Genomic DNA, 17,231 nt, shown 5'->3' with positions numbered 1-17,231 from the left:
ATAGTATGGGTAGGAAATGGATGCAGCTGCTGATAAAATCCAATAAATGGCTGGTAAAGCCAAATTTCTATGTCTTTATCCATCTGTCCACCAAACACCATGACAGACATAGATAGGGTAGGCAGTCACAACCTTTCCCCCAGTGAGAAAAGTCAAATTCCGCAGGATGTGCTTTTAAGATTGGGGGTGGGGGTGGAGTTTAAAGATGACATAGGGCTGGGTTTTTTCATTCAAACACAGAGAACGATAGGCGCTTGAGTTGGTTACCAGACGTAGTAGTAGAAGCAGGCAGTTTGGTGAAGTTTAAGAGACTTTTGGATAGACACATGAATATGAAGAGAATGAAGGGATACAGATGATGCACAGGAGAAGGACATTTAGTACAAATTGGCAAAAAGATTGACACAACATCATGGGCAAAATGTCCTGTTCAGTGCTGTAGTAACACACAAAATTCTGGAGCAATAAACAGTCAATGTTTTAATCCAAGACCCTGCATCAGGACTCAGCCCGAAACGCCAGTGTTCTCTCCATAGAAGCTGCCTGACCTGCTGAGTACCTCCAGCATTTTGTGCGTGTTGCTCTGGATTTCCAACATCTGAGAACCTCCTGTGTTTCTGTTCAGTGCGGCACTGTTCTACGTTCAAACATTAAAAGTTTAATAAGGAAACGTGCTGATCCTGTGCACAATTTATCATCTCTTAATAGCCAAATTGCAACCCAGGGGCTATAGAGTTAGTATTGCTAAATAATGACGTTACTATTGCCTTAATGTTTAATTACACAACAAAAATCATGAAAATTGGTTCAAATAATGGACGATAAACTACTTGTGGTGTTGAGGGTAGAAGTATCGTTGCAGTTTATCAAACACAAGCACGCAAGGCATGAAAGGTCACTCATTTGCTTGCTTCAGCCTTCAGTGTGTAATTTTATCCAGATCATTAACTTCTTGGCATATTCTTTGTGATCAACTTCAATGATTCTGTATTTTAAGCATTTTCCCCTGTCGTATAAATACCCAATGAACTCTGCTGCCTGTACCTTAAATTTTTTTGCATCTTGACTCAATGCTAGGTTTTGATTCCCACTCTTTTTTTGAGGAAAGAGAACTTTCTATAATCTGTTAAATTACTCTTTGCAAGTTGATTTCTACTCTCCATCGAGACTGAAAGACTAAACGACCCAGAGTTTCCCAGAATATAGAAGATAAAACAGTACAATACAGGGACATGTCCTTTGGTCCATGAAGTTGTGCCAAACTAATGAAGCACCTAATTAATCTAATCCCTTCTGCCTACACTTTGTCCAGATCCTCCTGCAATTAAGAAAATGTGCTTTCCTGATTGCCTGGTGCATATGCACATTACCTTTCAGTGACCTGCATACAAGGATAGCATTGGCCTTTGAACGTCAAATTTCAATTTCGATCCATGTGGGAGAACCATATCTTCTTCATTAACAAAAAGGCTTGGTTGAGGATGTACTTCCTGCGACTTTAAAATTCCATCTTCCCCAGAACATACAGTTCAATTCTGCACTACCATCATAGAGAGCATCGTCATATCACCCGTTACTGCCTAGTTTGGTGCAGCATCTTCTCACAATACAAGAAAAATACAGTAAACTGTCAGGTCAGTAGAAAAGGCCACTGTCTGCAGTCTACCATCACTGCAGGACTTGTATGTGTCCAGGATAAAGAAGTAGGCTGCAAAAAAAATCACTATGGACACTTCTAACCTTGCAAACTGCTTTTCCCAAAAGCTCCTTTCCAGAAAATGCTACAGAGCTATCAAAACAAAAACTGTACACCATCTTAAAAGTTTCTTTCCTCAGAGAGTTAGTCTGATCAACCATTCTAGTTAGCCCTCACCTTCCTGTCGTCCCCCCCAATGACTGCACTGTAAGCACTTTAAACCACTTTTTATAATGCTGTTTACAATGCAAGTACATGCTGGTATTTATGTATTTGTGCACAGTTTATTCAATATCTGTACTTTAACCCCTAACTTTGTTTTCTATAATTCTTTACGACTGTTGAATGTTGTTGTTTTCTGTTGCAGGTCATGCCAACACACCACAGCAAATTCCTAATACATGTACCTATATATGGCAAATTAAGTTGATCCTTCATCCTTTATAACAGAATCAGCTCTCTTCTTTTTGTTACAGACAGATAACCTCCCAATTTTCCACACTTTCTTTATCTGCCATATTGTTAGACAGTTATCCAGCTTCTCTCCATCCCCCTGAAGCCTCTTTCCATCCTGATCAATACTCTAGCATTTGGCATCATGTGACGAATGTGAATGCAGATATCAATGGGATCTGAGGGCATAGCCTTAGGATAAAGGGACGTCCCTTTCGCACTGAGATGAGCAGTAATTTCTCCAGCCAAGGGGTGGGGAGTCTGTTGCCGTGGAGGGCAGTAGAGCCAAGCCATTTGATGTATATCAGGCAGATACTGATAGGTCCTTCACCGGTAAGAGGGCTAAGAGTTATGGGGAAAGGCTGGAGAATGGGGTTGAAAAGAAAACTTAGTAATGATTGAATAGTGGAGCAGACTTGATGGCCTAATTCTGTTCCTACATCTTAAGGTTTTATCTCAGGGTAACACCATAAGACATAGGAAGAGAATGACGCCATTTAGCCCATCGAGTCTGCTCGGCCATTCGATCATGGCTGATTCATTTCCCCCTCAAACTCATTCTCCTGCCTTCTCCCTGTGACCTTTGACACCCTTAAAAATCAGGAACCTATCAACCTCTGCTTTAAATATACCCAGTGACTTGGCCTCCAAGCAGTCTGTGCCAATGAATTCCACAGATTCACCACTGGTTAAAGGACTGATATAGACAGTATTGAGGAAAAAGCAACATAGAAGTTACGGGTTCTGAAAGTTGCACTGGGTTTGATTAAAGAGTGTTGATTCAGCCTGATATCGTGGGGAGGGAGGTAGAATTTGTGGTGGAGGTGGCTTCTCAATTCCCAATGAGGTATTGAAGGAAACTGCATCTGGCCTAGGATTGGAAGGCAGGTATTGAGGTCAGGAGAGGAAGGAAGTAATGGGAACTGATGGAGTCAAATTTGGAGTATTGTCTGCAGTTTTGGTCATCTGCCTATAGGAAAGATGTAAAATAACACTGAAAGAGTTGGAGAAAATTTACAAGGATGTTGCCAGGTCTGGAGGACCTGGGATACAAGGAATGATTGAATAGGTTAGGACTGTATTCTTTAGAACATAGAAGATTGAGAGGATTTTTGATAGAGGTGTAAAAAATTATAAGGGGTAAGGATAGGGTAGATGCAAGCAGGCTTTTTCCACTGAGGTTGGGTGGGACAACAACCAGAGGTCATGGGTTAAGGGTGAAAGGTAAAAGGTTTAAGGGGAACAGCAGGGGAAACTTCTTCACTCAGAGTGTCGAGAGTGTGGAATGATCTGCCAGCACAGGTGGTGCCTGCGAGCTCAATTTCAATGGTTAAGAGAAGTTTGGATAGGTACTTGAATGGCAGGGGTATGGAGAGCTGTGGGTCAGTCAGTGCAATTTGATGGGAGTAGGCAGTTCAAATGGTTTCGTCATGAACTAGATGGGCCAAAGGGCCTGTTTCTGTGTTGTACTTCTCTGACTAAATTGCTCGACTAGAACAAGGGCAAGAGGTTTTTTTTTTACATGGCTGGAGAAGATTGGGGAAGACAAGAACATTGACTTTAGATAAGGGAGCACCAGAAATGTCAAATAGAGTGAAGTCATTGAAAATGAAGAGTCACAGTGCAAAGTCCAAGAAGAGCAGGAGAACAATACCTTGGGAAAAGCACTAGGAGGAATGGGACGGATGAAGAAGTGGTCTTAACAGGGTGAGGTATACACAGGAGATAAGCACAGTGTGATTTGAGATGGAGTATTCTTCATAGAACATTCATCAGAGAATAGCTCGTCTCTCATTTTGCCTTCCTCTCAACAGTGAAACAACTGGGCTTGTCAGACAATAAAGGCACAGGGAGGTGACGGCCAAGCTATTTCTACCCATGAGCTGAAGTCAAGGTAATTATCAACCACACATTCATGAATCTTTGCCCTGCATAAGTGCTTGGAGTGTTCTGGTGCTATTCTGGCATCTCATCATCAATCCACAGATAATGAAAGCTCAATTAGAACCATAATTCCATTACTCTCACTCTCATCTTTTGTACCCTGTTTGGTTCTATGGTTTTAAATTACTCCACATCGCAGCTGCTGTAAGGGAAGTCCACTTTTAATGAGCAGCATTACTTGCAAAGACATTCACCTGTCCTATCCCCTTTCACCCACTGATACACTAGGCCTCTCAGCATTAGAAGGTCCAGCCTCAGAACAGAAGGATATCCCTTTAAAACAGAGATGAGGTAGAATCTCTCCAGCCAGGGGGTGGTGAATTCATTGTCACAGATGGCTGTAGATGCCAAGTCATTGGATATATTTAAAACAGAGTTTGATAGGTTCTTGATTAATAAGGGTGACAAAGGTTATGGGGAGAAGGCAGGAGAATGAAGTCTAAAGGGGGAAAAAAAATCAGCCATGACTGAATGGCAGAGAAAACTTGAAGGGCCAAGTGGTCTAATTCTGCTCCCCTGTCTTAAGGCCAGCATTACCTTTGTGGACATTCCAGCCTTGCTAAGTGCAACCAGGAATCTGCTGAAGGAAGAGAGATGGTTTCATTTGGTTTAACAAATAGTTACATTTCTCAACAATGGAATTTGGGATGGGGCCTTCGTGCCAGATTGTGCTTTTCCTTAATCCTGGTTTTGGAGCAGCAGAGTTCATTTTCTGGATTCTTACTCTCTCTTCAGTAAATTATGAGATGTATATTCAGAATTTTACCCACTCAGAGTCACAGAGACAGGCTGATGTGAACTAATCTTATAAATGAGTTCACAATTTAAGATGGTGTAATTTCAATTCATAAATCAGAATTAGCATAACGTACAGCTTCAGCAATGAATTTAAAAAGGACTGCCTCAGATATGCACAAAATCACCATACCTTGCTGATTAATAGCATTAAAGAGGAACGGGAGCCACATTTTATACTGGTCCCCAGTTGGCTGTAATCAATTTATTTCATTCACGATTACAAGAAAGTCCAGCAAGATTTGAATTAACAGTAAAGCAATCTTTCCAGACAGACCAGCCTGCATTTATTCAGGAGAAAGTGCTTTTGAAAGTATGAACTGTGGAAAGCATTCACCGTCTGGTATGGAGGGACCACTGCACAGGATCGGAAAAAGAGGCAGAAAGTTGTAAACTCCACCAGCTCCGTCACGGTCACTAGTCTCCCCAGCATCGAGGACACCTTCAAAAGGTAAGGCCTCAGAAAGCTGGCATCCATCATTAATGACTCCCAACTCCCAGGACATGCCCTCTTCTCCTTGGTGCAATTAGGGAGGAGGTGCCAGAGCTTGAAGACATACACTTAATGTTTCAGGAACAGTTTCTTCCCCTCCACCATCAGATTTCTGAATGGACAATGAACTCATGAACACTACCTCACTTTTTTTTTGCTCTTTTAGCACGATGTATTTAATTTAATTTTTATATATATTACTTATTGTAAGTTATGGATTTTTATGATGTATTGTACTGTACTGCTGTTGCAAAGCAACAAGTTTCATGACATAACCAGTGATAATAAACCCGGTCTGATTCTGTTCAGAAACCAAATGACAACGTGGGTGGGTTATGGGGGGGGAGGAGAGCTATGTCTGAATCACTGAGTGTGGGTGTTCAGGCCCTTGTATTACCTCCTTGATTATAATAATGAAAAAAAGGCATGTCCCAGCTGGTGAAGGACCTTTGTAACAGACGGAGCCTCTTGAGAATGTCCTCAATGGAATGCTAAACAGAATCGCACATGGACATACACGGGCTAACCTCCAGACTCGATGGGCTGAATGGCTCACTTCTGCTCCTATACCTTATGGTCTTATAAGCACCCCGTTACCTGGACGTGATCACCAATACAATTTCCTCAATTTAGGTTGGCTTTACGTTCAATCCATGAATGAGATGAGAATTTACTGGGCCTCTAGGGTTATTGCGTCCCAGCTGTCTACGTGATACACAAGCCAGGGCAGTACGATATGGACAGCAAGCTCCCCTTCTCCACATACAGTGGTGCTCGGAAGTTTGTGAACTCTGTAGAATTTTCTCTATCTCTGCATAAATACGACCTAAAATGTGATCAGATCATCACACAAGTCCTAAAACTAGATAAAGAGAACCCAATTAACTAAATAGCACAAAAAACATTATACTTATTCATTTGTTTATTGAGAAAAATGATCTAATATTACATGTATTGTTGGAAAAAGTTTGTAGACCTTTGCTTTCAGTAACCCCCTTGTACAGCAATAACTTCAACCAAATGTTTCTGGAAATAGAGAAAATTGTACAGGGTTGACAAACTAGCGTCACTGTAGCTGATGAATCCACAGGAACAGCAGAGATTGATATAATCTGGCACTAGCAGCGTGGTAGGAGTTGCCAGTCAGTGCTGAACTCAATCTAGGAGCACCTTAGTGACTCCAGCTCTGGATTTTCCCTCAGGTTCACTCCCATTTACTCAACCTTCCCCTTGACTATTTAAAGCCACAAGGCAGCGGAGGTTTGAGATCAGAATTTTCTTTCTCCGAGACGAGCTGCCAACCATGGCTGACGAGCCCCATCTGCCTGAAGCGACTGGTTTTTAGGTGTCAGTAACCCGCCTTTGCCCCTTCTCCTGTCAGCAGAAATGGTTTGGCTGGGCTTACTAGCTAAGCTATACGTGAAGGCCAGGAGCTGGACTTGGTTGTCAGAGGCAATTTGAAACACACAGCATTGGGAGCATTTAATAGGTAGTGGGAGTTTGTCCCCATTACCATCCCCGGCTATAACAACCTCAAGGAACCGAGATAAGAAAGCCTATTAAATATGCCTTAGTTCTGATGAAGTGTCCTGACCCGAAACGTCCCCTCCGAACAGCTACCTGACTTGCTGACTCCCTCCAGCGTTTCATGTGTGTTGCTCAAGATTTCCAGCATCTGCAGAATCTCGTGTTTATGCCAATTAATCTGATGTCCAGGCTCTTACACCCAAAAAATACAAAGGATGTTAAAATTCATCCCAACTTACAGCAAAGCAATATCAATGGAAATTGTTGTCTATATTGAAGGCGCTTTGTAAAACTTATATTAAATGGTCACCATTAAACCACTCACCATTTCTTTAAAAGCATTTTCAATTGCTCCGATAACCAAGCCCTCGTGTGCAATTTTCTTCTCGATAAAGAAGCGTGTCGGAGGGCTGTTTGGTGACCCCGGGGTCCCCATTGAGCCACGCAGTGAGGCGGCCCTGGTTAACGTCCTTGCGTGGCTCACCACTTCGGGCTCATCGGTGAGGCAGGTCGGGGGCAGGACCGCTGTGTTGCGCAGCACGCCGGTCACCTCCTGCAGATGCTCTGCTATCTTGTGCTGGAGGAGCTTGGAGGCCACGATGGCAGCACCAGCTCCTGCATGCCCATCAAAAAGTGCCCAGTAGTTAAACGTTACCCCCTCTGACTCCTGTAGAAAGGAAATGATAACAATAAACTGATTTATAAAGCACTCCTCACGCAGACGATGTAGTTCAAAGCACTTTAGAATGGGATAACGTGTAAACATGAAAAAAGACAAAATGACATTAGTTAAAAGCAAAGTTAAATAAACAGGTTGTGAGTTGATGTTTAAAAGTGTCAACCGTTTGCCTCCCTTGTAGCTTTATTTATTTATCGAGATACAATGCGATTAGGCCCTTCTGGCCCTTTGAGCCACGCGTTAAGCAACCCCCGATTAGCCTAGCCTAATCACGGGATAGTTTACAATGACTAATTAACCTACCCGTTAAGTTTTTGGACCGTGGGAGAAAACTGGAGCACCATGAGAAAACCAACTCATTCTGAGGGGAGAACGTACAGGCTCTGGGCCCTTACAAAGGGGCCGGAATTGAACTCTGCGCTCCGACACCCTGAGCTGAAATATCGTCGTGCCAACAGCCACGCTACTGTAGATATCGGTATTGAGTTCCACGGCTTACAAGCAGAGTTCAGGAAAAAACCTCACACGCTCTGAATATCTTCAGTGACACCACCTATGACTGATACTGTCTCGCGGGACTTGCATTGCTGCAGAACGCACTGAACCGTTTCTTCAATTGACAGCCGATTCTTACAAAGATAGAATCATTTGATCAACACAGGAAAATGCGCTTCACCCCATGCATGACTAAGCCATCACTTTGGCAGTGTTAATTCCCCTACCTGACTCTTAGACCATAAGACATTGGAGCAGAATTAGGCCACTTGCTCCATCAAGCCTTCTCTGCCATTCCAACATGATTTATTAACCCCTCAACCCCCTCTTCCTGCCTTCTCCCCGTAACCTCACTAATCAACAACCTATCAATCTACACTTTAAATGTACCCAATAACTTGCAACATGTTGGCTATTAACTTCCCCTGTAGCTTTCCCTTAATCAATTCGTGCTGCATAGAAGGATGGCCCTTTACAACAGAGCTAAGGAGGAATTTCTTTAGCCAGAGCTGGTGAATCGGTGGAATACGTTGCCACAGACTGTTGTGGCTTCCAAGTCATCTCCTCGGTTACTTACATTCTAGTCCAATGAGCTTGAGCTGCCCATGTGACCAATTAACCTATTTACCTCTTGGAATGTGGGAGGAAACCGGAGCGTCCGGAGGGAACCCATGTGGTCACAGGGAGAACGTACAGACAGCAGTGGGAATTGCACCCACATCATGCACACTGTGAGCTAACTGCTGCATTACCATGCCATCCCCAGGTTAGAAGGTTAATTGTCACAGGGGTGTAAACTGGGTGGTGTGGGCTCATTGGTCTGGAAGAGCCTGTTACTGTGCTGAACCTCTAAATAAAATTAAAAAAATAAAGTTTCATATAATCAAGAGGCCACTAGCTGCCTCAGAGGCTGTTACAATTTCAGAGAAGTAGAAGGACAGTTGTAGTCATGGATCACAGATTCTTAGTTACTTTCTCCTCACCTTGCACAGCACTGAAGTTCTGGATCACTGGTTCCCAGATTACCGGCGCCTACAATGCCCATTATTTATTTTAATAAGTTGAGACAATAACTAGAGGTCATGGGTTAAAGGTGAAAGGTGAAATGGTTGAGGGAAAAATTCTTCACTCAGAGAATGGGGAGAGTGTGAATGAGCTGCCAGTGCACAAGTGGTGGATGTGATTTTGATTTCAATGTTCAAGAGAAGTTGGAATAGGTACATGGATGGGAAGGGTATGGAGAGCTATGGTCTGGGTGCAGGTCGATGGGACTAGACAGTTTAAATGATTCAGCACAGACTGGATGGGCCGAAGAGCCTGCTTCTGTGCTGTAGCTTTCTATCACTCTGCTATGATTCTGAGCCCGCCTCACCACCAAGTCAACGAGGAAGAACAGATTTGTAATCAGTGCTCCCACGAGTCCCCAGTGGTCACACAATCACTGTGCTTGCTTACCACAAGTGTGTGTGAACGTGAGCTCTGAATTGTTATTTTCTGAATATCCTCATTCTGCTCCAAAGAGACTGGTCTCAGTAATACTGGCCTGGAAGGGCATCTTGCACCAATTGTGATTTCACTGATTAGTCCCTCCCCACTAATCTCCCTCCTGCAAGCGGAACAAGTGCTACACCTGCCCCTACACCTCCTCCCTCACCTCCATTCAGGGCCCCAAACAGTCCTTCCAGGTGAGGCGACACTTCACCTGCAGGTCTGCCAGGGTCATCTAATGTACCTGGTGTCCTCGGTGTGGCCTCCCTACCAGGGTGAGACCCCACACAGACTGGGGGAAGCTTTGCCAAGCACCTTCGTTCTGTCCACAATAGGCAGGGTTTCCTCTAGCCAGTTCTGTGTGTTACAGTAAGCATCTGCATGGTGGTGGAAGTGGGTTTGATTGCTACACTCGACAAGCTTGGAAAGATACCCTTTAGCCAGAGGGTAGCGAATCTGTAGAATGCATTGCCACAGACGGCTGTAGAGGCCAAGTCATTGGGTATATTTACAGTGGACACCAATACCCTTAAATGGAAAATCCTGCAAAAAAAATGGATACTGCCCAGTCCGTCATGGGTGAAGCCCTCCCCACCATTGAACATATCTACATGAAACTCCGTCGCAGGGAAACAACAGCATCCATCATCAGGGATCCGCACCGCCCAGATCACGCTCACTTCTCACTGGTGCCATCAGGAAGGTAGTACACACCACCAGGTTCAGGAACAATTACTACCCCTCAGGTTCAGGAACAGTTACTACCCCTCACCACCAGGTTCAGGAACATTTACTACCCCTCACCAGCGGGTACACAACTCCAGGTTCAGGAACAATTACTACCCCTCACAATCAGGTACACACCACCAGGTTCAGGAACAGTTACTACCCCTCACCATCAGGTACACACCACCAGGTTCAGGAACAATTACTACCCATCACCACCAGGTTCAGGAACAGTTACTACCCCTCACCATCAGGTACACACCACCAGGTTCAGGAACAATTACTACCCCTCACAATGAGGTTCAAACCACCAGGTTCAGGAACAGTTACTACCCCTCACCAACAGGCACACACCACCAGGATCAGGAACAGTTACTACCCCTCACCATCAGGTTCAGGAACAGTTACTACCCCTCACCATCAGGTACACACCACCAAGTTCAGGAACAGTTACTACCCCTCACCATCAGGTACACACCACCAGGTTCAGGAACAATTACTACCCCTCACCATCAGGTACACACCACCAGGTTCAGGAACAGTTACTACCCCTCACCATCAGGTACACACCACCAGGTTCAGAAACAGTTACTACCCCTCACCACCAGGATCAGGAACAATTACTACCCCTCACCATCAGGTACACACCACCAGGATCAGGAACAATTACTACCCCTCACCATCAGGTTCTTGAACCAAAGGGGATAACTTCACATAACTTCACTTGCCTCATCACTGAATTGTTCCCATTACTAATGGGCTGGCTTTCAAGGACTCTTCATCTTATGTTCTCTACATTTACTACTTAATTACTCATTTGCTTATTCATTTATTATGAATACTTCTTTTTGTATTTGCACAGTTTGTGGTCTTTTGCACACTGGTGAAATGCCCAAGTTGGTGTGGTCTTTCATTAATTCTGTTATGGTTATTATTCTATAGATTTATTGAGTGTGCTCACAAGGGAACAAATCTCAGGGTTTTATATGGTGATGTATAAAACTTTGACAGTAAATTTATTTTGAACTTTGGAGTTTGATAGGTTTTTTGATTAGTAAAGGCATCAAAGATTATGGGGAGAAGGTTGGAGAATGAGGTTGAGACGGATAATAAATCAGCCATAATCAAATGGCAGAGCAAACTCACTGGGTTGAATGGCCCAATTCTACTCCTATATCTTATGGTCTTGTGTGGACAATCAGCTGCAGTGTAGAAAAGAAGATGGCTTTAAAAGAACTGATAACTGGGACAGAGCAGAGTGAGTGCCAGAAATACATGCAGTGGTGGGTGGGCTTTGGTGAAATTGTTTGGTGATGTCATCATTTCAACACAATTGAATTGAAGTTCAGAAGTAGATGTCAACGTTCATGTGCTACAATATCATGCACTGCGTGTTACACTCGGTTTCCATTTACAGGGAGAACAGAATTCCATACACTAATCACTACAGATTAGCAATATTATGACCACTTTGATCACTTCGCACTGAAAATAGTCTTTTTAAAAAATTCTTATCACACTTTTTTCTGTGGAGTGGAACAAGTAAGACCATAAGATAGAGAAAAGTTAGGCCATGTGGCCCATCGAGTCTGCTCCACCTTTTCATCATGGCTGATCATTTTCCCTTTCAACCCCATTCTCCTGCCTTCCTCACATAAGCTTTCACATCCTGACTAATCAAGAACACATCAGCCTTAAATACAACCAATGACCTGACCTCCAAGCCCACTGTGGCAACAAATTCCAAGATTCACCACCCTCTGGCTAAAGAAATTCCTCATTTCCATTTTAAATGGACCTCTATCCGAAGCTGTGCCCTCTGATCTTAGACTCCCCCAATATAGCAAACATCTTCTCCTCTCTGTCTAGGGCTTTCAACATTGATAGGTTTCAATGAGATCCCCCCTCCACTGCCTATTCTTTAAAATTCCAGTGAGTACAGGCCCAGAACTATCAAACGCTCCTCATATGACAACCCTTTCATTCATGGAATCATTCTCGTGAATCTCCTCTGAACCATCTCCAATGTCAGCACATCCTTTTTTTTTAAGATAAAGAGGCCCAAAACTGCTCACAGTATTCCAAGTGCAGTCTGACCAGTGCTTTACAAATCCTCAGCATCACATCCTTGCTTTTATATTCTAGTCGTTCCGAAATGAACGCTAACATTGCATTTGCCTTGCTCGTTACTGACTCAAGCTGCAAGTTAACTTTTAGTGACTCCTGTACGAAGACTCCCAAGACCCTTTGCACCTCAGACTATTTTATAAACGGGGTGAAAATTAAAAAATCGAAGTTTTTATTCCTTCTACCAAAGTGCATGACCATACACTTCTCGACACTGTATTCCATCTGCCTCTTTCTTGCCTATTTTCGTAATCTGTCAATGTCCTCTACAGCCTCCCTGCTGCCTCAACACTACCTGTCCCTCCACCTATCTTCGTATCATCCGCAAACTTGGTCAGATAGCCATTAATTCTGTCATCCAAATCATTGACATACAAATCAAAAAGCAGTTCCAACACCGATGCTTGTGGTACACCGCTAGTCACCGGCCACCAACTAGAAAAGGCATCCTTTATTCTCATCCTCTGTCTCCTGCCAATCAGCCAATGCCCTATCCATGCTGGTATCTTTCCTGTAATATCATCGGATCTTATTTTGTTAAGCAGCCTCACGTGCAGCATCTTGTCAGAGGCCTTCTGAGAATCCAAGTCCACAATATCCACCAATCCACCTTTGTCTTCCCTGCTTGTTAGTTCCTCAAAGAATTCCAGCAGATTGGTCTGGCAAGATTCCCCCTTAAGCTATAATGCTGAATTTGGCTTATTTTATCATGTGCCTCCAAGTACCCCAAGGACCTCATCTTTAAGAATTGACTCCAATATCTTCCCAACCACAGAGATCAGGCTAACTGGTCTATAATTTCCCTTCTTCTACCTCCTTTCCTTCCTGAAGAACGGAATGACATTTGCAATTTTTCAGTCCTTCGGAACCATGCCGGAATCTAGTGATTCTGAAAAGGTAATTTCTAATGCCTCCACAATCTCTTCAGCTGCCTCTTTCAGAATCCTACAGGTTCATCTGCAACACTGCAGTCTGGATAAGGACATGGATTGGCTATGGTCCAGGTGCGGGACAATGGGACAGCAGTTTGGTATGGATCAGATGGGCCGAACGGCCAGGTTCTGAGCTGTAGCATTCTATGGCTCGAAAAAGTACGTATGATTAAAGATTACTTGGAAACTCTGCTTATTTGGTGCTTTGTGGTTGGGGTGCTGCTGCAAATAAGTTTGCATTGCACATGAGAATGCACTCAAGTTTGACTTTAAAATTCAGGGTCACTTCTATTTCATATCAGTTTTTAGTGCTACAGATCTTTCTGGGTTATCAGTATGGATCTTGATTGAGTGAGTAAATATGATACCTCATTGACATTTTCAGGGAGGTGATGAAGGTGGAGCTGTGGATGTTTTCTCCCTGGTATTTCGTAAAGCATTTGACAAAAAGTCCCTCATGGGAGGTACATCTAGAAGATTATTGGACATATGGAATCAGAATTGGCTTGCCCATAGAAGGTAAAGTAATGGTGGATGGGATTTATTCTGGCTGGAGGTCTGTGCCTAGTGGTGTTTCACGGAGAACTGGTCTAGGACATCTGTTGTATATACCCTGGATGAAAATGGAGATGGTGGGTTAGTAGATGCTACAAAGGCTGGTGGTAGTGTGGATAGTGTAGAAGACAAGCAAAGGAAACAGCAGGATACAGGTCAGTTGTAGATTTGAGTGGAAAAATGGAAGATGGAGATTAACCCTGCCAAATGTGAAGAGTTGCACCTTGGGAGATCAAATGCAAAGGGGCAGGACACCATCAATAATAAGATCCTTAACAGAGTTCATATGCAGAGCGATCTTGAGGTGATAATTCATAGCTCCTTGAAAGTGGCTACACTTTCTGATAGCGTGGTTAAGGATGCACGTGGCGTGCTCGCCTTTCTTAGTCGAAAAATTGATTTCAAGAGCCAGGAAATTATGCTACAGCTTTATAAAACCCCAGTAAGGCCACATGTGGAGTATTGCATACAGTTCACCCTATTATAGGAAGGATATTGAGACCCTGGAGAGGACACACAAGATGTTTGTCGGGATGCTGCCTGGATTAGAGGGTATGAGCTATAAGGAGAGGCTGGACAAACTTGGGTTGTTTTCTCTGGAGTGGCAGAGACTGAGGGGAGGTTTATATGTTTATGAGAAGCATAGATAGACAGAGAGCACATCTTTCTCCCAGGGTTAAAATGTCTAACAGCAGAAGATGTGCATTTAAGGTGACAAGGGTGAGTTCAAAGGGGATGTGGAGCTCACTTTTTGTTTTACACAGAGTGGTGAGTGTGTGGAATGCGCTGCCTGGGGTGGTGCTGTAAGTGACCAGACTGGGGTATTGTACAGGCGTCTTACATAGGCACAAGTGGGTGCATGAAATGGAGGATCAGGGACAGTGTGTAGGCAGAAGGTGTTAGTTCAGTTGGCCATTTGATTACTAATTTAATTGGTTTGGCACAGTATTGTGGGCTGCAGGGCAGTGTTCCACATTCTATATATAATGATAAAAAGATCAAGACAGAAATATGTAAAAGGATTAGTTTTATTTGTCACATGTACATTGAAACATACAGTGAAATGCGTTGTTGTGCGTCATCAGCCAACACAGTCCAAGCATTGGGCTGGGAGCAGCCTGCAAGTCTCGCCAGGCATCGGCGGCAACATGGCGTACCCAGGACAGTCTGTCTTTGGAATGTGGGAGGAAACCAGGGGAAACACACGCGGTCATGGGAAAATATACAAACTCTTTACAGGCAGTGGTGGGAATTGAGCTCTGATCGACTATTGCTGACGCTTGACAAAGGCTGGAAACTGACTGCACTAACCACTATGCTACCATGCCGTCCACATTAGTTCAGTTGGGCATTTGACTGGTTAGGCACAGCATTTAGGGCTGAATGGCCTGTTCCTGTGCTCTATAGGTCATTCTTTATTTTTTCACAAAGTAGAATGAAGCATCACTTACTGAGTTGTCTTTGAGCTGTAGTCCTTCTCCATTTGGTAACGAAGACCTCCTTTTGACTGCACAATTCTTATTTGGTGTGATCGCAGCGCTTGCTTTCTTCTTCACTGTCACCACCTCACAGGAACCCTGATCTTCATTGTGCGTGCTCTTCCCTGCATTAATCACCCTGCAAAACATCAAGTGTTCCGTAAGATAATTGTGCACAAAAACAAGTGGATAGATGCACTGATCATCCAGTTTGTCCAACTGATTAACCAACTTTTACTTGCAAACTCGACTTGCTGGACTTACATTGTAAAAGAAATTAGCATCCTTGCTGGTCATTAAGTGTACTCTGGGCCAATTATTGGAGTAATGAAGAGATTTAATTTGCATGAATAAAATGGCTCATAGTAGAACTTAGAGATAGTAGAAGGAAGGAATTTGCATTTATATTGGGCTTTTTACAATCTCAGGCTGTCCTAGACAATGAATTTCTGATATTCTGCAGGCAAGCATGGCAACATTCCCACAGGGAGCAAGGTCCCAGAAGGAACAATGTGTTCCAAGTCCTGTTAAACCATTCTGATGGTTCCAATTGAAAGGTAATGGTTATCTGAATATCCGAATAACTTCATTCCAACTGTGGATAATACCATAGTGTTCTTTTCCACTGACTGGGCCGGCAGACAGTGCCTCAATATAAAAGATTAAAGATTATAAAGTTTAGCTTTATTTGTCATATGCACATCAAAAATGAAATATGTTGCTTTGCGTCCATGACAACAGAGTCCGAGGAATTTGCTGGGGGCAGTCGGTAAGTTCCCACAACTTATAGACACTAACCTTACCATATGTCTTTTGGAATGTGGGAGGAAACTGGAGCACCCGGAGGAAATCCACGCTGTGATGGGAAGAACGTACAAACTACTAACAGACAGCGGCGGGAACTGAACCCCAATCAGTGATCTCTGTCGCTGTAAAGTGATTGTGCTAACTGCTATGCTACTGTGCCGCCCTAGTGACTTGGAAAGAGTTGACTAGTAGAAACTTTCTTCTAGCACAAACCTCCCTGCAATATCCAAAATTTATTTTCAGCCTCCCTGCTCTGAGAAAAGTGTCCCTATTTACTGACGGAAAAACTACTGCTGACAAGATTCTTTCTCCTCACAGAGCTCAGATTCTTTCGATTCTGTAGTCAAGCCTACAACCAACCTCACCTTTCTAGCTTCATGAATCATTTTGGGCTCCTGTTTGTATTCGTCTCCGAGAGTTATACAGCTGAGAAACGAGCCCAGCGGCCCAACTTGTCCATGCCAACTAAGCTACCTATCTGAGCGAGTTCCATTTGCCACCTCTAAACTTTTCTGCTCCATGTACCTGTCCAAATGTCTTTCAAACATTGCAACCTCCCACCTCTACAGCTTCCTGTGGTAGCTTATTCTATTTATAACACTGTCGCTATGTGGAAAAAAATACCCCTCAAGTTCCTTTCAAATATTTCCACTCAACTTAAATCTACGCCCACTAATTTTAAACTGCCCAACCCTTGGAAAAACATTGTGACCATCCACCTTATCTACACCCCTCATGATTTTCATACAGTTCCTCCTAAGCCTCCCACACTCCAGGGAAAAAGTCCCAACCTATACAGCCTCTCCTCATAACTCAAGCATTCTAGACCCAGTAATATCCTTATAAATCTTTTCCTTATCTTTTGCAATATTGTATCCAGAAACCTTAACAGGCTGGCTACTGAGGTTGCAGCTGCTAGGCAAATATTGCTGTTAGTAACATCAGTACAGTAGTGTATTCTAAAGCAAGGTTACACAACATCACACAGTGAGCTCTTACTAATCTGTTTTGTGGAGAGCATTCTGACTGGCTGCAT

General features: G+C 43.5%; 1 protein-coding gene and 1 long non-coding RNA gene across 2 annotated transcripts in view; one reads left to right on the top strand and one right to left on the bottom strand.

The window, feature by feature from the left end:
• Positions 1–17,231, bottom strand: part of ppm1h (protein phosphatase, Mg2+/Mn2+ dependent, 1H) — a 237,750-nt gene that overhangs the window by 112,874 nt on the left and 107,645 nt on the right. The window contains exons 2-3 of the mRNA XM_072268238.1: positions 15,362–15,527; positions 7,234–7,575 (exon numbers count right to left, since the gene is read on the bottom strand). Of these exons, the coding sequence (XP_072124339.1) occupies positions 7,234–7,575; positions 15,362–15,527 (508 nt within the window). The remainder of the gene's footprint in view (positions 1–7,233; positions 7,576–15,361; positions 15,528–17,231) is intronic.
• LOC140202825 (uncharacterized) lies at positions 3,970–13,845 on the top strand. The gene is made up of 3 exons (XR_011887195.1): positions 3,970–4,043; positions 5,160–5,339; positions 13,741–13,845. It is a non-coding gene; the product is annotated as an uncharacterized lncRNA (long non-coding RNA).

The sequence above is a fragment of the Mobula birostris genome, chromosome 9, assembly GCF_030028105.1.
Source record: "Mobula birostris isolate sMobBir1 chromosome 9, sMobBir1.hap1, whole genome shotgun sequence".
Classification (NCBI taxonomy): domain Eukaryota; kingdom Metazoa; phylum Chordata; class Chondrichthyes; order Myliobatiformes; family Myliobatidae; genus Mobula; species Mobula birostris.
The sequence above is the reverse complement of the archived record's forward strand: the minus strand, read 5'-3'. Positions and strand labels throughout refer to the sequence as shown.